This window comes from Bufo gargarizans, chromosome 3 (genome assembly GCF_014858855.1).
Source record: "Bufo gargarizans isolate SCDJY-AF-19 chromosome 3, ASM1485885v1, whole genome shotgun sequence".
NCBI lineage: Eukaryota > Metazoa > Chordata > Amphibia > Anura > Bufonidae > Bufo > Bufo gargarizans.
The window spans coordinates 527,540,123-527,564,846 of NC_058082.1; the positions used below are offsets into that span (position 1 = coordinate 527,540,123).

General features: G+C 42.5%; 1 protein-coding gene across 3 annotated transcripts in view; it reads left to right on the forward strand.

Moving 5' to 3' along the window:
- LOC122930546 (interleukin-5 receptor subunit alpha-like) overlaps positions 1-24,724 on the forward strand; it is a 59,414-nt gene that overhangs the window by 21,867 nt on the left and 12,823 nt on the right. For all 3 annotated transcript variants that reach the window (XM_044284018.1, XM_044284016.1, XM_044284017.1), the window contains 5 exons: positions 9,405-9,522; positions 9,754-9,929; positions 12,325-12,455; positions 19,398-19,536; positions 24,551-24,662. In XM_044284018.1, the coding sequence (XP_044139953.1) occupies positions 9,405-9,522; positions 9,754-9,929; positions 12,325-12,455; positions 19,398-19,536; positions 24,551-24,662 (676 nt within the window). The remainder of the gene's footprint in view (positions 1-9,404; positions 9,523-9,753; positions 9,930-12,324; positions 12,456-19,397; positions 19,537-24,550; positions 24,663-24,724) is intronic.

Consider the following 24,724-nt stretch of genomic DNA (forward strand, 5'->3'; position numbering starts at 1 on the left):
GCAAAGGTCGGGTCAAGAGATGATTTCTTTAGTATTGGGGTTGTAATACAGTGTTTGAAAGAGGAGGGAAAGATACCAGAAGAGAGAGCGAGAGAGGTTGAAAATTGTAGTTAGGTGAGTGATGACAGCCGGGGACAGGGACTGGAGGAGGTGTGATGGAATAGGATCACTGCTACAGGTTGCTATCACTGCTGCAGGTGCTATCAACACTAGAGTTCTTTGGGCAAAGAATAAATTTGACAATATTTCCTGTACATAAAATTTTTGAAGGGATTTCAATTATGTCTTCGGGCAAACCGTCAATGTGTAGTGTAGTGTATCTCCATTGCCAACATGGATCAACCAATTGCTGAATTCAGTGTCAACTGAACGGATATTGTTAGTAAGGTTAAAGGGAACCTGTCACCAGTTTTATGGTGTCCTAACTAAGGGCAACATACAGGTCCTTCTAAAAAAAATTAGCATATTGTGATAAAGTTCATTATTTTCTGTAATGTACTGATAAACATTAGACTTTCATATATTTTAGATTCATTGCACACAACTGAAGTAGTTCAAGCCTTTTATTGTTTTAATATTGATGATTTTGGCATACAGCTCATGAAAACCCCAAATCTAAAAAAATTAGCATATTTCATCCGACCAATAAAAGAAAAGTGCTTTTAATACAAAAAAAGTCAACCTTCAAATAATTATGTTCAGTTATGCACTCAATACTTGGTCGGGAATCCTTTTGCAGAAATGACTGCTTCAATGCGGCGTGGCATGGAGGCAATCAGCCTGTGGCACTGCTGAGGTGTTATGGAGGCCCAGGATGCTTCGATAGCGGCCTTAAGCTCATCCAGAGTGTTGGGTCTTGCGTCTCTCAACTTTCTCTTCCCAATATCCCACAGATTCTCTATGGGGTTCAGGTCAGGAGTTGAGCACAGTAATACCATGGTCAGTAAACCATTTACCAGTGGTTTTGGCACTGTAAGCAGGTGCCAGGTCGTGCTGAAAAATGAAATCTTCATCTCCATAAAGATTTTCAGCAGATGGAAGCATGAAGTGCTCCAAAATCTCCTGATAGCTAGCTGCATTGACCCTGCCCTTGATAAAACACAGTGGACCAACACCAGCAGCTGACATGGCACCCCAGACCATCACTAACTGTGGGTACTTGACACTGGACTTCAGGCATTTTGGCATTTCCCTCTCCCCAGTCTTCCTCCAGACTCTGGCACCTTGATTTCCGAATGACATGCAAAATTTGCTTTCATCCGAAAAAAGTACTTTGGACCACTGAGCAACAGTCCAGTGCTGCTTCTCTGTAGCCCAGGTCAGGCGCTTCTGCTGCTGTTTCTGGTTCAAAAGTGGCTTGACCTGGGGAATGCGGCACCTGTAGCCCATTTCCTGCACACGCCTGTACACGGTGGCTCTGGATGTTTCTACTCCAGACTCAGTCCACTGCTTCCGCAGGTCCCCCAAGGCCTGGAATCGGTCCTTCTCCACAATCTTCCTCAGGGTCCGGTCACCTCTTCTCGTTGTGCAGCGTTTTCTGCCACACTTTTTCCTTCCCACAGACTTCCCACTGAGGTGCCTTGATACAGCACTCTGGGAACAGCCTATTCGTTCAGAAATTTCTTTCTGTGTCTTACCCTCTTGCTTGAGGGTGTCAATGATGGCCTTCTGGACAGCAGTCAGGTCGGCAGTCTTACCCATGATTGCGGTTTTGAGTAATAAACCAGGCTGGGAATTTTTAAAAGCCTCAGGAATCTTTTGGAGGTGTTTAGAGTTAATTAGTTGATTCAGATGATTAGGTTAATAGCTCGTTTAGAGAACCTTTTCATGATATGCTAATTTTTTTAGATAGGAATTTGGGGTTTTCATGAGCTGTATGCCAAAATCATCAATATTAAAACAATAAAAGGCTTGAACTACTTCAGTTGTGTGTAATGAATCTAAAATATATGAAAGTCTAATGTTTATCAGTACATTACAGAAAATAATGAACTTTATCACAATATGCAAATTTTTTTAGAAGGACCTGTAAATAAGTGACTGATTCTCTTAGCAAAATGCTGGGTCACTTTCTTTAATTGACCCAGTCAATCTGCCAACATCTTGTATTGAAAAGCTCCAGCTGATAATGACGAGTCATGAATATTCATGAGCTCCTGACTCTCCCTGCCCACCTGCTACTGAATGACAGTTTGTTTCCGTAGGAATCACCAGCAGGTGGGCAGGGGAGTGGCTATAGCTCTGAATTAAATATACGCTGGACTCAATGACATCACGCCGGACTCGAATCAGCTCATTAGCATGTGGCATGCGGCATCTTTGTGTGTATATTATGAGGTAACCATCTGTCACACCAGTAAGTGAATACATCTAAGGTACTTTTTAGTAGTTAATGATTGTATATAATTAGTTAGATTATAATCAAATATCCACATGACAGGTTCCCTTTAAGTATTTGGAAGTTTTGCCACAGTTTATTATACTTTATACATGCTTCAGCAATTTTTGTCAGATCAGCATGAGGAACCACTGGAAGTGTTTGCCAAAGATCTTCCTCCAAAGGGTTTGTGGTTATCCATTATTTATTTTAGCAGTTTGTCGACCACTGTAAAAGCAATAGATGGGGCAATCGTACACATCCCAAATGAAATTGAGACGCATATTTGATATTGAGTTAATTTGAACTGAGAGTGGTATGTTCTTCCACCCTCAAGAAGATTGGCTGCTATACCTGTTGAGGCTACAGGGAGTGCAATGTTACCTTCTCCATGAACTGTGCTGAGAAGAGTTTTGTAAAGATACGGTTTACCACTACCTCCTGGACCATCCCAAAAAAACAATGGTTGCAAAGGTGTCATTTTTGCTTGCAGACAATTTTTTTCTAAAGCAGTTTTTTGTTCTCTGTTTAATGTTTTCTCCATTTCTTCACCTGTGCATTTTTGTAATTCTCTGTCATACATATTCCAAAGTTGATCAGTATTTGGCATTATGGAAGGCAATCCAAAATCTTCACAGGTTTTGCCATGTAGTACCAGAATGTTGGCTATTTCTGTAATTGCGATCTTACGACATATTGTGCAATCATCATTGTGTCTATGTTTATGAACTAAATCTTCAATGAGATATTGAGCATATTTTAGAAAAAGGGCATTCATATTTAGTAATGATGCAAAAACACAGATATGTGCAAATAATTCCCTAAGTTGTTTAGCCATTGCGATGTGGACAGCATCTTCCATGTAGCCTCTTGGAAAGTGGGATATACATTTCCATGTAATGTCCTCAGATCTTCAAAGGGTACTGCACCAACCACCTGCAGCAATAGTATACGCAGACAGTAATGCTCTGTATCTGATGTTAAATTGACAGAATACATTTGTCCAATAATTTTTCTGCACCACATTGACGCAATTTCCAACAATTTTGAGAGTCAAACACATAGTGCAAAGGAATGTCAGAATATAATATTATATTTTTTGCTTCCTCTTTTTGTTGATTCAATTTGAACCAAGCTGCCAATTGAGTATCACGGTTTAAGGCCCTCTGTACCGCTGTGGTAATGTTATTTGGGTTGAAAAAAACTGATTGTTCTTCAGGCAGATGCGCCGCTAATCTGTGGATGGTATGGGATTGATAATGCATTTCAAACCCATGCAAACGCCATGCTGCTTCTGGAGCACTGACATACATTAAATTAATAAAGGTCTTTATTTCATCATGATTCAAATTACCTTGTTCTTGAATGACAATATTTGCACAACCATGACCTTTGTACACATATTTAAAAAGGGATATGACACTGTTCACTGATGTGCAAACTTCCACATTAATGTGGCAATTGTACTTCAACGCTAAGTAAGGATTATATGGTACAACCCAAGAGTTATCAATTTTCTTTCCGTTAAGAATTATAGTTTGGCCTGTATTTCTTCTCTTGTACTTTGGATAGCCATTTCTGTTAGCAATAGTTTTTGTTGAAATTCCTTCGGAAAATCCTTACAGCATTTGTCATTTGTCATACATGGAGAATTAGGATTGAGTGCTCCACATGGTCCGTGAATCATTTGCTTTGTTGCAATTGCATGTAAGCGAGGGGTGGTTTCTATGTTAGGGATTTCAGCAGAGACAATTTTATCTATCAGTTCTTCATTTTTTTGGTTTACAGCTTTCTTTAAGAATGAGAAGTATGTGAGCATGTGGTAAACCTCTCTTTTGAAATTCTAGCACATAGACCATTGCTTTTGGGACTCCAAAAATATGTTTTTTACTGATGTCATCAATTAGAGCTTTAAGTTTTAGGTGAAATACTCTTGCAACTAAATGTGGTTGTTCATCAACAGTTTGTCCATGTTGTAGGTTATGTACAATCTCTTCCCATTTGGGATTGCATGTCATTCTAATAAAAAGATCTAGTTTCCATATTTTCTGACAATTGCCACAGCATCTTTATAATTCTGTTGCATGTTTCTGGGGGTCCCTGCAAATGAAGAAGTCAAAATGACATTAAGTAAATGATCCATTAGTCCAGAGTATTTTTCAACGCGCAATTTAAGCTGATTTTCACATATATAATTGAGTCTGTGGCTTCTGTTTTTACATCTGCATCAACTATATATTGCTGTGTAAGGCGGCCTACATTTAAGAATGGGTTAAAATCCTCTCTAATGGAAAGACGGTAACCGTAGTATTGCATTTGAGTGACTCTAACGCTAGGATTATGTGACTTGTTTGGTAAATTTAATAAAGCTTATGGTCTGTTTTCCAATGGAATGTCAATTCCCCAGCTTTGATCCCCATAGGGTAATAACAATGGATAAACCATGGGTTCCAAATTAGGATAAAATACACTAATTATTTGTGGGGGGGTTTATTTGTATAATCTTCACTTAGTTTGCAGTGTATAAGAAGATCTCTTTCAAGTGGTGGTTCTCCATCATCATTTTGAAAAATAAAAGCAACCTCATTATATTTTGGTGCATTATAGTGCCTTTGGTCATTTTTGCGATCTTGTACTATTGTGATGGACACATTGCCGTTTTTTGCTGCATCCTCTTCATATTCTTTTTCAACTTGGTACAACAATTTGCAGGCCTCAGCAAAATGATTGAATTGTGCCATAAATGTACTTAATATTTGCATAAGCTCAGAATTTATTCCTGAGTTGGCAGAATTTTGCATTCTTTGCTCAGCAGCTTCAGCGGGATCTAAAATGTCGAATTGTACAAACTGTCCATTTTCACCCTGTTGAGGATGCAGTGTTCCTGCTCTGTCACAAATCTACCCATGGATTCGAGAACAGTATGGCCCATAGCCAGAAGGCGGACTAATGTTAGCTCCCATCAATGCAAATGCTAGAGCACTATTTATTGACCTTATATTTAGCATGACATTTTTGCTGTAATGATGCTGACCCGTCATGAGCTGTTGTATAAAAGGATTTGTTCGAATTGGTTAAAGATTTACTTTTCCTTTTGAGCAACACTGTGGAAATTTTTGGTCAGATGGTCTATATCCTTCAAAATGTTTTGCTTGCCAAAAATTGCATATCTGATTTAAATCTCCACATGTGTGGGGTATAATGTTACCCTCATTAATATTAACTAAATCATTTATCAGTGCCATTCTTTCTATTGTGGCCCTAGATTCCTTATTTTCCATTCATTTACTCCGGGCCAGTCTCTGTAATTGTGCATGCCACAAACATTGTAATTGTCGTTCTTCTGGTGTAAGACTTGCTCTCCTAGCCTTTTCTCTTTCAGCATGTCTCTTACATTTTTGTCTTTGTCTAATATAATTTATCCTCTCCTGTGTGGCTGTTGACAAATGTATTGTGGCTGATTGAAGATCTGTTATCCTGCCTTTCTTTTTACGCTGATTTTCCAGTTCTTTTATAGATCTATTTGCTCTTCTGAGTCTTTGTCTTTCAGCGTTTTTGTGACACTCATTTTCTTTTTCTTCAATTGATCTATTTCCTCTTTTTTTTTTCTTTGTTTTTCAGCTTTTTTTTATGTTTTCTTGCTGAGCTGACCGTTTCTCCAGGAGAAGTTGCTTATGTAGGATTTGATTGTCTGTGTCTTTTGTCCTACTTGACTTGTCCTTTTTTTGGATGGCATGTTGTTAGTAGATAGTCCCAATAATATAGGTTTGTGCTTTTCTAATATTTTCTCTTACTGTAATACTGGCTTACATGTTACGGGAATATGCCTCACTGGCACTGACTGCTTGCTGTGGCTGAGATTGCTGACACTGACTGGTGGCTGAGACTGCTGACTGCGTCTGGTGGCTTGTAGCTGAGACTGATGGCACTGAGTGCTGGCTGTGGCTGAGACTGCTGGTTGTGTCTGGTGGCTGAGACTGCTGGCACTGAGTGCTTCCTGTGGCTGAGACTGCTGACTGCGTCTGGTGGCTTGTAGCTGAGACTGATGGCACTGAGTGCTGGCTGTGGCTGAGACTGCTGGTTGTGTCTGGTGGCTGAGACTGCTGGCACTGACTGGTGGCTGAGACTGGTGCCTGTGGCCGAGACTGTTGGATGTGGTGCTGGCTGTGGCTGAGAGTGCTGACTGCGGCTGAGACTGTTTGCCTTACTGCTGACTGTAGCTAAGATTGCTGTCACTGACTGGTGGCTGAGACTGCTTGAACTGACTGGAGGCTGTGGCTAAGACTTCTGGCACTGACTGATGGCTGTGACTGCTGACTGTGGCTTGTAGCTGAGACTGCTGGCACTGAAACTGCTGTCTGCCGCAGGTGGCTGAGACTGCTGGCACTGCCTGGTGGCTGTGGCCGAGACTTTTGGCTGTTTTGCAGACTGTTGGTACTGACTGCTGGCTGTAGCTGAGAAAGCTGGTTGCGGCTGGGACTGTTTGCACTACTGCTGGCTGTAGCTGAGATTGCTGTCACTGACTTGTGGCTGAGAATGCTTGAGCTAACTGGAGGCTTTGGCTAAGACTGATGGCACTGACTGATGGCTGAGACTGGTGCCTGGAGGCCGAGACTGCTGACTGTGGCTGAGACTGCTGGCTGTGGCTTGTAGCTAAGCCTGCTGGAACTGACTGCTGGCTGTGGCTGAGACTGCTGACTGCGGCAGGTGGCTGAGACTGCTGGCACTGACTGGTGGCTGATACTGGTGGCTGTGGCCGAGACTGTTGACTGTGGCGCAGACTGTTGGTACTGACTGCTGGCTGTGGCTGAGAGTGCTGGCTGCGGCTGAGACTGTTTGCACTATGGCTGTAGCTGAGATTGCTGTCACTGACTGGTGCTACTGTGACTGGTGGCTGAGACTGTTGATACGGACTGGTGGCTAACACAGCTGGCACTGTAACTGGTGGCTGGACGACTGGCGCTGACTGCTGGTCCTGAGACTGCTGGTAGCGACTGGTAGGTCAGATTGCTGACAGGGGCTCCTCTCTATATGGGTTATAGTGCTGTGACTGATGTCTGACGAACAGAAATGGCAGACTGCTGACAGGGGCTCCTCTCTGGGCTATAGTGCTGTGACTGATGACTGGCAAACAGAAATGGCTGACAGCTGACAGGGGTTCCTCTCATTGATGACTAACAAACTGTAATGGCAGACTGCTCACAGGGGCTTCTCTCAGTGATGACTGACTAACAGAAATGGCACAAAAATGAAAATGGAGGCAGTCATACCTGCGGCATCTGTGGGCAGTGCTGACAATGTTAATACTGTGTGGGCGGTACAGGCGGCTTCTTCGGCTTGCTTGTGTGGGCTTTGTGGCACAGAAATAGCACTAAAATGGGGCAGTCCGACCTGTGCCGTCTGTGGGCAGTGCTGACAATCTTAATACTGTGTGGGCAGTACAGGCAGCTTCTTTAGCGCGCTTGTCTGGGCAGTGTGGGTGATGCAGGCACGCCTTACTACTGCGCATGTGCGCATCTCCTCTGCCGCCACTCACCAGGATTTCAATTCCCAGAAGTCTGTGCGGTGAAAGTGGCACATGCGCACTGGCTGGACGGTGGTGGGGGAACTGTCTCAGGAGTGGAGGGCAGCGGGGGAACTGTCTCAGAAGTGGTGGAGCTCTGGAAACCCTATAGGGTGACACCCTGCAGGGAAACTTGTGAGTAATGCTGTGTCAGTGTGCAGCGATGTGTCCTGATTGGACGCAGTGCTGCACATGCCCAGTGCAGAACTGGTGACACACACATGCACACAGCGCACTCACACATGGATTTTATTATTAGAGATATCTCTGTACTTTGCTCCATTCAATGTTCCCCCAACTCTGGCCAGTCTTCTTGCCCCAGCCACAAAAAAAAAAAAAAAAAAACTTCCACAGCATGATGCAGCCACAACCATGTTAGGGATGCTATTGGGGAGGTGATAAGGAGTTCCTGGTTTCCTCCATACAATACGATTAGAATTGAGGACAAAAAGTTCAATTTTGGTTTCATCAGACCAGAACATCTTGTTTCTCACAGTCTAAGAGTATTTTAGGTGCTTTTCTGCAAACTCCAGGTGAGGTTTCGAGCATATATTACTGAGGAGAGGATTCTTTCTGGCCATTCTGCCTATAAATCCCTGGTTGGTAGAGTGTTGCAGTGATGCTTGACCTTCTGGAAGTTTCTCCCATCTGCACTCAGGATCTTTGGAGCTCAGTGAGACTTCTTTGTCACCTCTTTTGCCAAGGCCCTTCTCATCTAGTTTGGTGGGATGACTAGCTCGAGGAAGCATCCTAGTTGTTCCAAACTTCTTCTGTTTGAGAATTATGGAGGCCACTGTGCTTTTGGGAACTTTCAGAGCAGCAGATTTATTTTGTACCCTTCTCAAGATCTTTACTTCCACACAATCCTGTCTGAGCATTAGGGGAAGTTCTTTCCTCCTCCTCATGGCTTGGTTTTTGGTCTCTGTATTCTCAGCTTTGAGGTCTTTTATAGATAGGGGGTGTCTTTCCATATCATGTCTAACCAACTGAATTTACCACAGGTCGACTCCAATCAAGATGTAGAAACACCTCAAAGATTGTTTAGAGAAATGAGAGCTAAATTTTAATTGTCATAGCAAAGGGTCTAAATTCAAGTGAACAGAGCTTAGCCCCGCCCAGGCCAGTTGATACAAGTCGTGACATCACTGGGCCTGCGGTAAACAGTGAGAAGGCCGCGGCGCTCCTGGAGCACCGCTGCCTTCTCAAACAGCTGATGGGCAGGGGTCTCGGGTGTCGTACCCACGCTGATCAGATGCTGATGATCTATCCAGAGGATAGATCATCAGTTTAAACAAACTGCAGAACCCCTTTAACTGAATGGTCAAACAATGATCTTGTTTGATGCACCACCTATGTATTAGACCAACCATTCTTATACAGTAAAATATTAAAACATGGCAAATCTATCAGAAATGTGGCTTACTGCTTTACTTTTTCTTATAACATATTGTGGTTGTTTCACAGGAAGAAATCAGATGGCAGAAAATATTGAGTGCATTGTATATAATGTATCCTCTATGAAATGTACATGGAGCTATGGTAAAAATCTACAATATAAAACTGAGCACAACCTTTCTTTAGAGTAAGTATCAGATCATTTGTATCAGTATTTACGGCAGGGATGCCCAACCTGCGGCCGTGCAGAACTACAACTCCCAGCATGCCCAGACAACCTACAGTTATCAGTCTACAGCAGAGCATGGCAGGAGTTGTAGATTTACAACAGCTGGAGGACCGCAGGTTGGGTATCCCTGATTTACGGTATATCATAAACTTCTCTGATTAAACTTGTGGAATATATTTTTTGCTCCAGGCAAGACGCAACCATCATAAACTGCCAGCAATACGTAAATGATCTGGAAATGAGGACGGGCAGCTGCACATTTCATAATTTAACTGTGCATTATTTTAAGGAAGTTACCATCATTTTGAATAGGAAAGGTTCTGAAAATCATGTGTTAAAAGATACGTTCAAACTTGCAGAAAAAGGTATAGTAGACTATACTTGTAATGACACTGAATCACACTCCAGCAGGGCTGTTATCGGGGTAGTACATGTGGTACAACTGTTAGACGCCAGTATGGTTGACATACCAGTGGCACAGATGTCACAAAAGCTAACTTAATACTAACGTTAAATACACAGTTGCACCAAATCTGATACTTAAAGGGGTTGTCCGGGTTCAGAGCCAGAGATATCCCCATTTTCACACCGGCAGCTCCCCTGGTATGAGCATCGGAGCAGAGTTCCCGGTGATGTCACCAGCACCGATGAGCGGGCTATAGCGCTGCCCTAGCTATTTGACAGGCTAGGGCAGCACTAAAGCCCACCGATTAGTGATGTCACTGGGCTCACTGCTAAACGGAAGCCTCCGTCTAGCTTTACCCATGGAGAGCTCAGTACGTCACCAGATCTCCAAACAAAAAGCCTCTGCCCAGTGTTATTCAGCACAAGGTAAAGGAGAGCATCGTAGCATGAAATGCTCCAAAGTTCATATCAGAGGGACTGCCTGGGTGAAAACAGGGATATGTCCGGGTTCAGCTCTGAACCTGGACAACCCCCATAACACAAAAAAGCCATTGGAAAAGTTAAAGCTTGCCAAAACTGTGTATTGAATCCATCAAAGGGATTCTTCAAACCACATTTTCATTGCACCGATCCCCAGGGAGCACACGCAACACAACAATCTCATCAGGGCCACTACCACTCCCATCCTCTGCATTGGCTCCTCAGGAGCTCGCTGCACATGGCTGATATCATAATACACTGCAGATTTTCTGAGCACAGGATTGCACATAAAAATCCATAGCATTTACACTATAAAAATAGTACATTTTATTTTACACTGACCATAGTTTTCCATATTGACTTTAAGGCTTTGTTCACATCAACGTTCAGCCTCAATGTTCTCCTGCTTTGTTTAGGAAAGGACAGATTTGGCACATAACTGAGCCGAACAGAGCCTAAGGACCCCATAGACTATAATGGGGTCCGTTAGGTTTCCTCTCAGAGGAAGATTTTTGAAGAGGAGACAAAATTCCTGTGCACACAGCTTTTGTCTCCGCTCCAAAATCATCTTCTGAGCGGAAACCTAATGGACCCTATTATAGTCTATGGGGTCCTTAGGCTCCGTTCGGCTCAGTTATGTGCCGAATCCGTCCTTTCTGTTCTCCTGCTCCTAAACGGAGCAGGAGAACGGAAAGGCTGAACGGTGATGTAAAACAGCAATGTGGTACTTTATCTTCAAACGCAATGTGGTACTTTGTCTGTACTGTAGATTTCCACAGAAATGTCACACAACAATGATTTAACACAGATTTCATAGTGGATCCCAAACCAGAATCATATTAAATCTGTCAATGATCTGTATCCCACGCATATGTATGGAATATCTGCAGTAGCGTAGTATTTTAGCATTGAATTATGACCCCTCTGCTGGACTTTCTATCTGGGGTATACACTTAAACACCCTAAAATGGTATTCATTCAAATGTATGCCACACTATTCTCTGTGGTGAAAAAAACATTTAGATGCCCAAAAAAAAAGCTACAGGTTCTTGATTTTCCATTATGAGATCATCTGCTGTGAAACCACACGGCAATATGCCCACCAAATATCAATTTACATGCAGATAATTTTCTGCAGTTTCTACCTTATTATAATGTGAATTTTCCAACCCACAAATCTGGACAGAATATCTGCAGAATTTCTTTTATGAGTGGATGTAACCTAAACTATTTTAAGGAACAATTAAAGCAATTTTCGGGTTTTACGTAACCAAAGCTTGACTTTTCCCAACTGTCGCGTGACCCAGTAGTGGCCCTCGGAGACATGTCCACTCTGAGGCCAGCCATACGCTGTAGGGGCACATATGACCCCGTCCATGCAGAAGTCGACAGATGGGGACTGGCAGTCCAGTGAAGACAGTCCATGACTTGGAAAGAAGCAATGGAGAGTAGGTAAGTATAGGCACACAGGTAACACTGAATGGGGGCAGAGAATTAAAGAAAATCCTGGATCCTTCTTAAAGCCTCATGCACACGTTCGTGAAATCCAGGAGAAATCCAGGCCGGTATCACACGCTCCGTGTTTCACGGACGTGTGCATGAGGCTTAAAGGAAATGGCTAATATTTGTTATGGTTCCAATGCAGCTTTGCAAATAGTCCCAAATATTTCCTATTTTTGTATATTTACAGCTCAATACGTTTCCATGGTAACGGACTACAAACAAACCCTGGGTATTACTGACAACAGAAATCTTAAAAATTAAACAAAACTGAAATATATTAGAAAATTATAGAATGTTCCATTATACAATGATTAAGCTTTATTTGTATAAGACTGTGTCGATTCTTTATAACCTTTCATTTTATTTTTTAAGAAATTTTCAGTCCACCAAACAACCTCACAGTGGGATATTCTAAAGAAAATGTTATATGGAGCTGGACACGTCCCCATACACAGTATGCTGTTTCTCAGTCATGTTTTAATTACCAAATGGAAAACAACAAGGTATTACACAGAATGGTTGTCCAGAGCTCCTATATTTGTACTGGGTTTTCAGATGATGTAATGTTAGGGACCAACTTCTGAGCTAAACTGGTATGGAACATGAATAGAATGCGCTTTAGCCTCAGAGTTTTATGATCCATATTCAAATCAGATTCCATAAGAAGAAATTTGCCAGTTGGTGGATCAACCGTCAGGGTAATGCCGACAGTTTTCTCTAGTAAACATGCAGTATAAAGGTTGCATAACTAATTTGCTTTCTTGTACTGTAGGTCCATACGTTTGTTCTATGCTTATATGTCATGGTACTTTAAAGGGAATATGGCACCAAATTTTGCTGCCCTGTCTGAAAGAAAGTATAAAGTGGTGACAGGCACCCTGAGCTCAGTGGTGGGCCACTTAGTTAATGTTGTGTAGTTTTCATAAAATTGCTGTATATCAGGAACAGCTGAACATTAATTAAACCAGGAGTCCAGTAATATGCACAAGCTCAGGAGTCCTCTGTATTCATAAACTGCCCACCCGCCGCTAATTGGCAGCTTTTTTGCCTACGAACAGTAATAGGGAGAAATCTGTCAATCAATGGTAGGACTGGGAAAAAAACTCCCATGTCATAGGCAAGTCCAGATTGAAAGAAGGCAGGATCTCACAAAATGATGGAGACAACACAAGAAGGCAGGGTCAGCAATACCATAGTAAAGCACACAATAAAATACCATAGCAGCACCAAATACCACAGTGCAGCATAAAATACTGCCCCATAAGTTGCCATTCTGTGGTGGCCATCAATAGCTGCCACATTTTGTCCTCCTCCAGTTGTCTCTAAGATATGGAGCAAGAGCTTAGGAGGTAAGATGAGAGCCACGGCAACAACCCTGCCTTACCGCATGCTGCCTGGGCTGCCATAGTAATAACCCCTATAGTGTCCCCAGTAGTATACTCCTGTGGTATGAGACCCCTACGTCCCTGCACTTTTTGGCCTATGAGGGTGAACAGTTGGGCAGAGAACCAATTGAATGACTGTCCTGAGGATGGTGATACAAATTAGGAGGACACCGGAAGTTGCCGATCAGGTACATAAGTATCTGATGCTCCCAACATTAACAGAAAGCATCAGATCATTATGTACTCAGCCTATGGCAGTGAGGAGGGCTTGGAGTCTATGGCCAGTCCACCCCTGGTGGAAAGGCAGCAGGAGCCCACAGCTCATAAATACTAAGAACTCCTGCTTCATACATCACTCAGCTTATGCGTATAATTGATAATTTTATTGTGTCAGTAGTGTCTGTGTTTGTATACTGCCCTCATATACCGTAGCGGAGCATAAACCTGGTGACAGATTACCTTTAAGGTTTGTGTGAAAGGTTAAATATATCACATATCTAAGACATTTAGCAAAATCCACAGCCAGCATCTAAGAATCAGCACATACTGTGAACATCACATCAATTACCGTATACAATTACATACAGTATATTTTATAACATCCACTACTGCATATTGGATAGAGTCTGTCAATACTAAATATTTACTTGTCTTTTAATGATGGCATATAATTCTTGGCACATTTGGTGGCATAGCATCTAATTAACGGTAGCCCGGTGTAAAAGCATGCAATCCATAGTGGTACAAAAGTTTTGTACCCAATTCCTTAATTCAGATTCCAATATTGAGCTATTACGACTGTCAAATCAAAGAAGCTCTGTCTGTTGGGTTCATATAAAAAATAGGAACGGGGAAGCAGTTATTAAAATAAATTGGCTGAGGTAAGTTCACCCTAGGCAGTTGTCTCACCTACCTTTTGGCCAAACTTGAAAATCTAGTCCATTTTAGGGGTCATTAAACAGATGCAGTTAGAACATCAATAGAGCATCAATCAACAGAAGAGTCCATTGTAAGTGTCAATGAATGTTAAAGGGGTTTTCTGGAATCCAAGGGGTCTCACAAAGCTACCTTAATAACACAGAACAAATCTGTAGGAGAGTTTGTAATGGATCGGCCTCCTGCGAGGCTGGTCACATGATGCTTCTCTTCTGAAAATCCAGCTTCTGCTGATGTTGTGTCCTTTACCAGGTTTCTGGCCTGGTCTATGGACAGGACATCACTTCCGCTGTGGATGGCGCCAGGACCATTCCTCTCTTTGGCACATGCGCAAATGAAGTGAATGCATGTGCCATGGAGAGGAATTTTGGGCCACTGATGTCCAGTGGCCACAGGACCATATTGCCGGAGGCTGATCCGCGTAAATTCAGCATGGTAAGTATATTAAAAACTTTCTACTACAGTTATGTTCTGTGTACTTAGAGTGGCTTTGTGGGACCACTCAGTCTGGACAACCTGTTTAATATAAAACGGAAAGTAACATGACAAAGTTACATTTCTCCTGTATTCATTGTGTCCTGCCAAACGGAGTGAAGGCGGAGTATTAATGACTGTCCTGGGCATATTTCTCGTTCAGAAAAGTGTTTATTACTTTTTAAGGCCATTCTAACAAACTAAGTACTGGGCTACCCATTTTAATACTGCATCCTATAGACCAGAATATGCAAACTTAGCAACAGAGGTGTAACTTGAAGTATCTGAACTCAATTTGTAACTTTGCTCTGACCTACAGTACCATGTGCCATCAACGGTACTGGCATTTTTTATGTGGACACCAGGCCCCAGTTATGACTGCTACCTCTGTATCCCTTTAGCTACACCCCTATCTACCATTAAGAGAACTTTCACACCTAATTAGCTTAGACACGTTTCAAACTAGCATCAAAACTATCCAGTTGGCTGTTCCAGCAGAGGAAAAGTGCACTGAAGTTCATCGTATCCGGCATAGCTTGTTGGCACCGGAAAAATTCCAGACCCTTTTGACTATAATGGGACCCAGCAGGGATCTGGCCTGTTTCCACCATTTCTGTCGGGATTCGGCTGGACCAAAACTGTCTAGACCCCCACTAATTAATGGGCTCCGGGAGGCAAAAGAAGTATCCAGCTATGCTGGATGCTAGTGTGAAACTAGCCTTAGCTGGATAAAACTTTTTGATTGAATTTCCTCTCATAAATGGTGATGCTTCATCTTCCATCTTAGTTCTTCAAAACATACAGTTCATACCAGTGCCTACATACTGTTCAAAGAGGTACTCTTTTCCATTTTTTTTGTTTCAGTGCACATTATCTTCTGTCTTGTCGTTCTTATGCACAGACACTAAGGGCTATCAATATTTATCACATTAGTTCAATAATTCTCTGTTTCATCCATATATGTTTACCACTACTGTACTGTACATGCCCTCTGTTTCTATAAACTACAATACTACATAGAGTAACAATTACATTAACCAGAAATGTTAGTTCCCTACACTGAAATGCCTTTCCAGAATCCTATGGCTTTCTACCGTATGGTGCTTCTATATTGATGTCATCACAGTGTTACCAAAACCGAAAGGAGTTGTTTCAGTTCGTCTCTTATTTCTGATTTTCAAGTATCTAGACTACGTATATTCTGGGGGAAATACAATGCAGAACTGAAAACAGATGTGATTGTGTATGATTAAAGATAAGGGAAATTTATGGATCTTTCAGCATTTGGCCCATCCTTATGCCTCAATTGTTTAACAAAAAGAAAAAAACCTCTGACATCTTGAAATCAACATTAAAGGGGTTGTCTGGGCTTTTAATATTGATGACCTATCCTCGTGATAGGTCATCAATATCAGATAGGAGGGGTCCAACACCTGGCACCCCCGCAGTTTAGCTGTATGAGGAGACAGCGCAATCAATGCGTACGTGCTGTCTGTCTTCCTGTCCGTTGCTGCTGTCTATGGTCTTTGCCTTAGACAGTAGCAGCGGACAGGAAGAGAGGCGGGAGACGGCACATGTGCACTGCGCGTCCTCTCCTTGTGCAGCTAAGCGGCGGGGTTGCCAGGTGTCAGACCCCCGCCGATCTGATATTGGTGACCATAGGTCATCAATAATAAAAGCCAGGAGAGCCCTATTAAAGGGTTAATTTGAAAAAAATGTAATTAGATATCATATAGTACATAAGAATCTCTGTCTAACGAAGCTAGAACCAGTGCGGTACCTCACATAGGTCCAGAGTTCTCCTCATTCATTGCTCCAATTGCTCTGCTAGACTCTGCTCAGGCTGACAGCTTAGGGTGTGTGTCCTTTCTGCTATAGCTCTCTACCTGTCACAGCTTAGAGGGTGTGTCCTTTGACAGGGGGCATGTGATTTTTGCTGCAGGTCTCTCGCTGTAACAGCTTGTAACAGTATATACAGCCACTGCAGTTGAAGGATAAAACTGAGCAAGTCCGTCCACTTCAGAAATGTAGATGGACAACTAAGGAAAAGAACAAACAGCAGGTGGCGCTATACAGATACATTATATTGAATAATTCAGTGACTATACTAAACTTTTAATTGCATGCAAATACGAAAGTATTCAGATCTAGAAAAATTTAGAATGTTTTTTGTTGGATAACATCATATTAAAGCATCATATCATAAAAGCATCACGTCTGAGCAACTTCTCTCCTAAATTTTTACCATACAAAATAAAGCATTATTAAAATTATATTCAGTTCAAAACAGTTGTCAGGAGTCAGGAGCATAAAAATTACAGGTATTTGTGGGAAAATAAATAAGCTGTCTAGAGAAAGGACCAATGGCATTGTATCATGGCTCTATGTCCTATGCATGCTCGGGTAACAAAGTAGCATAGGTACTGAAACTGGAATTCTGTCTACTCTAATCCTATTCCATGGAATACTATTTTGAAATAACTTTGCACTAGTATTTTGTAGTATTATTGCTATTGTATCTTGACTATTTAAAGGGGTTGTCTAGAGTAGATGCCACATCTGTCATTGAAATATGTATGGCATTGGAACTCAGGTCAACTGAATGCAATGGCTCTGAGCTGTAACACCAAACACAACCTGTGGGCAGGTGTGGTGCTGTTTTTGGAAGACAGGGGCCCAGTTTTTCTAATCCTATAAAACCACATTAAAGTGCCCTTGACTTGACTGTAAAGTACAGTTAAAAAATGATTTTTTATTTCTCTTCTGTTCTACTCAAATTAAAAGTAGACAGACACTCATGTGTGACATCATTCACATGGACCCTGATACAACATAGTCCGGTCCTAGACTACTACTTCCCCGTTCTGCTTTAGACTGCAACACTAGGAGGATGACACAATTCTTGATATAGTTATTGTAAATTACTCAAAGCAAAAATAAGTGTGACGTGTTGGTCACAAATTGACCTTTTTCAAACATTAGAAGGAATCTGAAATAGATATAAGAACAAATACAGCAAGAGATATCTAGTCAGATCTACATGAACGATTAACATGGAATAACTGAACTACATCTCAAGTCCCCTCTCACCTTCCCCTCTGCTTACCTCACTTCCCACACACTGGGGAGGCCATCTTCAATCTGAGCGTTGAGGGTCACATACATCGCATAGATCTTCCAGGTGCCACACTCCTTCTTGAACTTTTTTCCACAGCAAATAGGTATGTATGGAGTCCATTACACTAGTTCTTATTGCCACTGTGCTCTCCGAGTTCTAATTTGTCTTTTATATGCTATGTTCTTGGATAACCATTTTAAGCAGGGGGTGCATCTCAGCCTTCTGCTGCCTGAGGCAAAAACTGAAAGACGCCCCAATGCCAATTTCTCAACCTAACCTCTTCCCGCCAGCCCTACTGTTAAAGGCATCCTTGGAAAACATTACATATAGTGCTACAAAACATACTGGTTAATATAGCGATACAGTTGAATATGCAGAGATAAACGCTTTCACAATGAAAGCACTCACTGTCCAAGGCCTTTCTGCTGCCACCTACTTGTCCCTACCTTGTGCTGCCTGAGGCAATCGCCTCACCTCGCCTCATTGGAGGTGCACCCTTCATTTTAGGCATGTTAGCTCTGACTTAAAGTTGTTTTCTGGTAAGTTAGGTCATCAATATTAGATCGGCGGGGGTCCTGGCTGTCGAGAGGAGAAGGTTGCGATCTATGTGAGAGCAGCCTTCCCTTCATTGTTTACCTGCTAGCTGGCAACATCACAGTGGTTAGCAGGTATAATTACAAGCCGCCCCATTCACTTCAATGGGAGGGCTCCTTCCTATTCAAGTGTATACCACAGAGCCGTCCCATTGAAGTGAATGGGGCAGCTTGTAATTACACACCTGCGATGAAGGGAAGACTGCGCTCGCATGGCTGGGGTCCCGGGTGTTATTCCTTTCAAAGAAAGTGATGGCCTGTCACTACAATATTCTATCACTTTCTGATTGGTGGGGGTCCGACTACTGGGACCCTCACTCAGAGGCGGACTGAAAACTAAAAGTGGCCCTGGAAAAAAACTGTAAAGTGGCCCCATGTTGACAGAAGGCAAGGCAACATAATTAGTCAGGGATAACATATGTAGGCAGGGACTAAAGAAGTAGGCAGGGTCAGCAATACCATAGTGCAGAGCAATATACAGCCCCAGCTGAGCCAAATACCAAATACTACCACCTGTGTCACAGTATTGAACTGTATCACTGTCCTGACATTGATGCAGTTGAATTCAGGAGGGCACCTGCAGTTGCTGAACAGGTGCATAGGAGAGAATCAGATCATTAGGAGGGCTTGGGTCGCCCTGTAGGGTCTATGACCAATCCGCCCCTGCCCCCACTAATCCTGAGATTAAAAGGGCTACAATGCTGGTGTAATGATGCATCTCTCTACACAATGGTCTCGACCACCTGCCGTGCAGAGAAACTGAAATCCAGCTGTATTCACCTCTGTATTGGTAGAGATCCCATCAGTTGAACCCAAACAGATAAGAAAGGGATGGCATTTTATTGTGATGGGTATAAACCTTTAAACCTACTAGCATGTATTCTAGAGACCAGCCATGTATATTAAGATATTAATGTATAATGTATGTGTCTACTTTAGAAGTTAATTGATGATGTAAGCAGTCCATTTTCCATATCAAACTTGGACAAGGAATGTTTGATCCGAATAAGAGCAAGAGGAGACCACACTTGTGGAATGAATACAAACTGGGGTCAGTGGAGTGGAGAGATATCATGCGGTAAGCTTACAACATATAAAAGCCACACTGTAAATAGATTCCACTACTCTGCACAGTATAGATTAGAAGCAAGGGCTTCATTTTCTAGGAAAGGCTGCAAATGGTGGCTAAAAGCAGTCTGAGGCTTAGATAGGCAGCCGGTAGATCTCAATGCAGACTACTGATAGATCTTTGACAGGTCCTGAGTGGATTACAGATGCATTAGTTTATCTTCAGTGGATTGGAGCCCGAAAAATTGGACTCAAATAGGCTGTCCAGTCGGTAATTTCTTTTTAAAGAATAGAATTTAAAAAAGTCATTCTTACCTCCACCAATCCCTCCATTCCAGCGTCTCTGTGTCCCGCTGGTCACTTCTTCCTGGTCCCTCTCAACACATTGGAAATGCTGCCTCGGCTAACCACAAATTTCTCAGATCACTAGGAAAATAAGGGATCTTTTGTTTTCATCCCAAAATGACAGTCACCTCTACACCCCTGTGCTCCCTTGAATTTTTCTGTGATAATATGTGAATTTTACACAAGCATACTTTGCATTTGGTCCATTTTTAAGAAATTGTCCATGGATTTACATGTGATTAGATTATCCAGTATACACTGACTGGCCGTAACATTAAAGATCTGTAAATTGCGATGTGGGGCCTACATGGGTAGGATTTGATTTTTCATCATTTCCCATACTTGCTGGACTGGATTGATACCTGGGATGTTTGGAGGCTAAATCAACAAATTGAACTCTTTGTCATGTTCCTCAAACCATTCATGAACAATGTTTGCAGTGTTGTAGGGAGTATTAACCTGCTCACTGCTGTTTGGCAATATCATTGCCGTGAAAGTAAACATCCACATGGATGACAGAATCCAGGGTTTACTACTAGAAAATTACTCTGCTGGCATATACCATCTTCTCCCCAGGTAAATGATAATCACACACTTGGCCATCCTCATATTGTATAAGAAACCATGATTAATCAGAGCAAGCCTTTTTCTATAGCTCTATGTGTCCAGTTCTGATGTTTTAGTGCCCACTGTAGGTGCTTTTGCTGCTAAACAAGGGCCAGCATAGGCACCAGACCCATAGGCATAGGCATAGACCTAGAGACCCATACACAAGAAGCTGCCATACACTGTGCATTCTGAGACCTCTTAAAGGAAACCTGTCACCATGATTTTGCGCATAGAGCTGGGGACATGGGCTGCTAGATGGCCACTAGCACATCTGCAGTACCCAGGTCCCATAGCTCTCTGCGCTTTTATTGTGTTAAAAAAACTTTTTGAGTGATATGCAAATTACCTGATATGAGTCCTGTTGCCAGAGATGAGTCAAGCGGAAAGGAGCCCAGCACCGCCCCGCGTCCTCCGAATCTCCTCCTTGCTGGCTGACGTCACAGAGCTGGAGCGCCGAAATCTCACGATAGGCGAGCTAGCGCATGCGTAGTTCGTTCCCTGTGCTGATGCCAGCCCAGGGAATGAACATGATGCCGACACTGCGCATGCGCTAGCTCGCGCATCGCGAGATTTTGGCGCTCCAGCTCTGTGACGTCAGCCAGCAAGGAGGAGATTCGGAGGACGCGGGGCGGTGCTGGGCTCCTTTCCGCTTGACTCATCTCCGGCTACAGGACTCATATCAGGTCATTTGCATATCACTCAAAACGTTTTTTTTAACACAATAAAAGCGCAGAGAGCTATGGGACCTGGGTACTGCAGATGTGCTAGTGGCCATCTAGCAGCCCATGTCCCCAGCTCTATGCGCAAAATCATGGTGACAGGTTTCCTTTAATCATAGCCAATATTAACTGATTAATATTGGCATTAGGCCAGACAAGCTGGTACAGTACCCCAGAGGACTACTGCAATGAGTTAATTATTGCCAAAAGGGTTAATTTAATGTTTTCAAGTTAAATGTTGTGATGTACTGTTGAAGCATTCACTACTTTATACACTGTGCGATCCTAACAGCAACGTATGGGAAACAGACAGTTAATATTGTCAAAGGAGCAACTCTACTAACAGAGTACACCTGAAAGAAAGATACCATCCTTTGTAGAAAGCCCTGAACCATTTAGGCCGTGAAAGGTAATGTCAGTAGGGTATTCACTCATTTAAGCCATAAGAGACTTTACTGCTGTGGGAAGGACTATTGTCTCCCGCTCCTACCACGGTTTGCAATGGACTGGACATCATATTTTAAATTTTGTACCCCTCAGCTCGGGAATTGCAGAAGGTGTTAATAAGAATCTGGTCATTTTGGAGAGACTGCAAAGTGTCTTTAGAGATAGTGAGTCAGGGAGTACTACTACCTCCATCATTACTGCTGATGATACAAAGCTATCGGGAGAAAGACTGCACAGTCATGTACTTTAGAACTGTGCCTTTTGCTGTTCTTTGTGTGACTACTATTCCTATCATAAGTTCAGTAAAGAAAAATTTTATTCAGTACAACCAATGGACATGGTTAACTCCAGCATGCATTCTCTGACCACTGCATCTGCGCTGCTGTCTTGCACGCCTTCCAACTGTTCACCATCAAGGGCACTCCAACTACCACCAGGCAGGAGCTCCAATACCAAAGTGTGGCCCAAGGGAAGAGAGGGTGTGCCATCTAGTCACACTATGGTGTCCTAGGGAACACTAGGGTGGTGATTGCCATCAGGAACTGAGAGTACCACTACCCTTCTCAGGGCCACAACCACCACTTCTAACCTCCTTACTGCATCATGCTGCACTAGCCTTTGCTCCACATGCACATCAAAGTGTTTTGGGCACCAATAACCATATTTTCAGTTAAATATTAATTTCCTGTACAGGTTTTACATGTAATAGACCAGGTCTGTTTCTAATAAGGTGAACATTAAGCCCCCCCCCCCCCCCTTCTGCACACACATAAAGAATTGATTTCAGCTAGATCATTTTTAATTTTTCTAAACTTCAGGTCTAAGCAATAGAACTATAAATGTACTTGACTGTTGTTCCATAATTTGTTCCTACTTTTGACACTGTTGCAACTTTAAAAAAACATGTATGTGTTGTCAGCCTATACCTGCAGACAGTGCATGAATGACCCAGTCACTCAGTTAAAGGGGTTGTCTGAGTTAAATAAAAACCCGGGCAGCCCCTGTAAATGGTCTAAATTAACAAAAGAATGCACATTCAAGCCTTTATTCCCCTTCTTTTTCCAGTCCTGTGCTTAAGTCCTCACCGCTGCTGTCTGTTTTCCTGGCTGCAGCGGTGCATGCACACAGGTCACCAGTGCATCTAATCACTGAACTCAGCAGTGACGTCCCGTGTACTGCTGAGGCCAGTGTTTGGCTGAAGCAGTGACCTGGGTGCACGGAGTGTTACAGATGCAGCCAATAAGATCACATTAACAGCAGGATGACCAAAACACAGCGTTGGAAAAAGCAGGGGACAAAACAAGGGGTGAGTATTGAGTCATGATATCCTTGCAACAGGCAGCACAATATGCAATCAAATTGCTTTGACGTAATTTGAGTAGTGGGTACTTGGCACTTGGAAAACTGTCCGTAGGTAGTGGAGAGCTTCAAATATGATTTCTTAGTGATCTAGAGTAGTATATTAGCTACTACTTACTTCCTTTTCCATCTAGGTTGTACTAACAAAGGTGTGTAGGACAGTACCAAACCACTGTGGAGAGTCAGGATGCATGTATTCCAAAGTCTGATGGTCCTCACCACCACTAGTCATTCCAAGAAGCAGAACAGCAGGCAGCATCCATCATCTAATAACATTTATTAATTCAACAAACGTAGGAAAATGAAATGTTTTGACCCTTATAATGGTCTTGTCTCTGCTTGAGAAACACCCAGCCATTATAAGAGGTTGAAACACTGCATGATCCTGAATGTTGCTGAATCAATAAAAATAGTTCAGTGTACAAAGGATGGACTTACTGCCTCTTCTGCTTCTTGTCGTGGTTTTCATGTCATAGCACGACAGCCCAGATCTGGCAGGCTGTTCACCCGCCGGAACAGCCTGCTTGAGAAGGCTGCCGCTAGGGTGAAACTAGCCTTAGATTTGGTGGGTTTTGCCAAGTTTGCAATTTATCCCCTAGGGGATAACTGATCGCTGGGTGTCCAATTGCCAGCACCCCCACTGGTTCTAAGAATTGGGGTTCCATTCCCCCTGATTTGATGGAGAGGCAGGTCGGACATGTACCTTACCATTCAATTCATTCTCTACGTGACTGCCGGAGATAGCTAAGTACAGTACTCGTCTCTTTCCAGCGGTCCCATAGAAAATGAATGGAACAGAACGGAGTATGCCCAACCAGCTACTTCATCATATTAGGGAAACAAGACCCCCTTCCTTGGGAATGGTGGGGATTGAAGTAGTCCTTTCCCAGGTAGTTATTCCCTGTGCTGTGGATAGGGTATACCATGCAAACTTGGCACAACCGCTTTAATGGCTCTTTCTCTGACAGTCTGTACTAGTGGTATTGGGTTACCGCCTGCTTCTCTGGTGATCTGGAGTAGTAAAGCGGTTATTATTACTATAGTAGTGGGGGGTTAGACGTGTGTTTTCCTGGTGGTCTAGGCTAGTGGATGGTTTACTATCTGCTTCTGGGTGGTCTATGGTAGTGAATTGATTAAAGCTTGTCTCCCTGGTGGACCAGGGTAGAGTAATAGAGGGATTAATGACTTGTCGAGCAGTGGGTAACTCAATTAATAAGCCAAAAGTTATGTCTGCTGTACTAATCACACTTAGCTTCCACATAACCTTTGGTACTGATTGGGGCAGGACAATGATTTAGAGATAGGTGTTGCTGTGATAATAGTTCTCCATATGATCACAAAGATTGTTTGATGAGTACTCTGCTTGTTCTCCAAGGGGACCTTCTGCTTGGATTGACAAACTGACCTATAGCAAGACAAACATAAGTGAAGACAGAGGGGGAAATTCTAATGGCTTATATCTATAGTAACTACACACATGGTTGAAAAAAAATATACATGTTCAAATTTGTAATTTATAATAGCCTCCCTTTTCCTTTTTTCTAGATGTACCCCAAGAGCAATCTGACAAAACTGACTTTATAATCCTGATTATATTATTGGGACTTTCTTGTCTAATAATCTTGCTTACAATCATTATAAGCATTCAGTACAAAAGGTAACATTTTTATTTATAACAATAAAAGAAGTAAATGATGGAGCAAAAATAAAACTATTAAA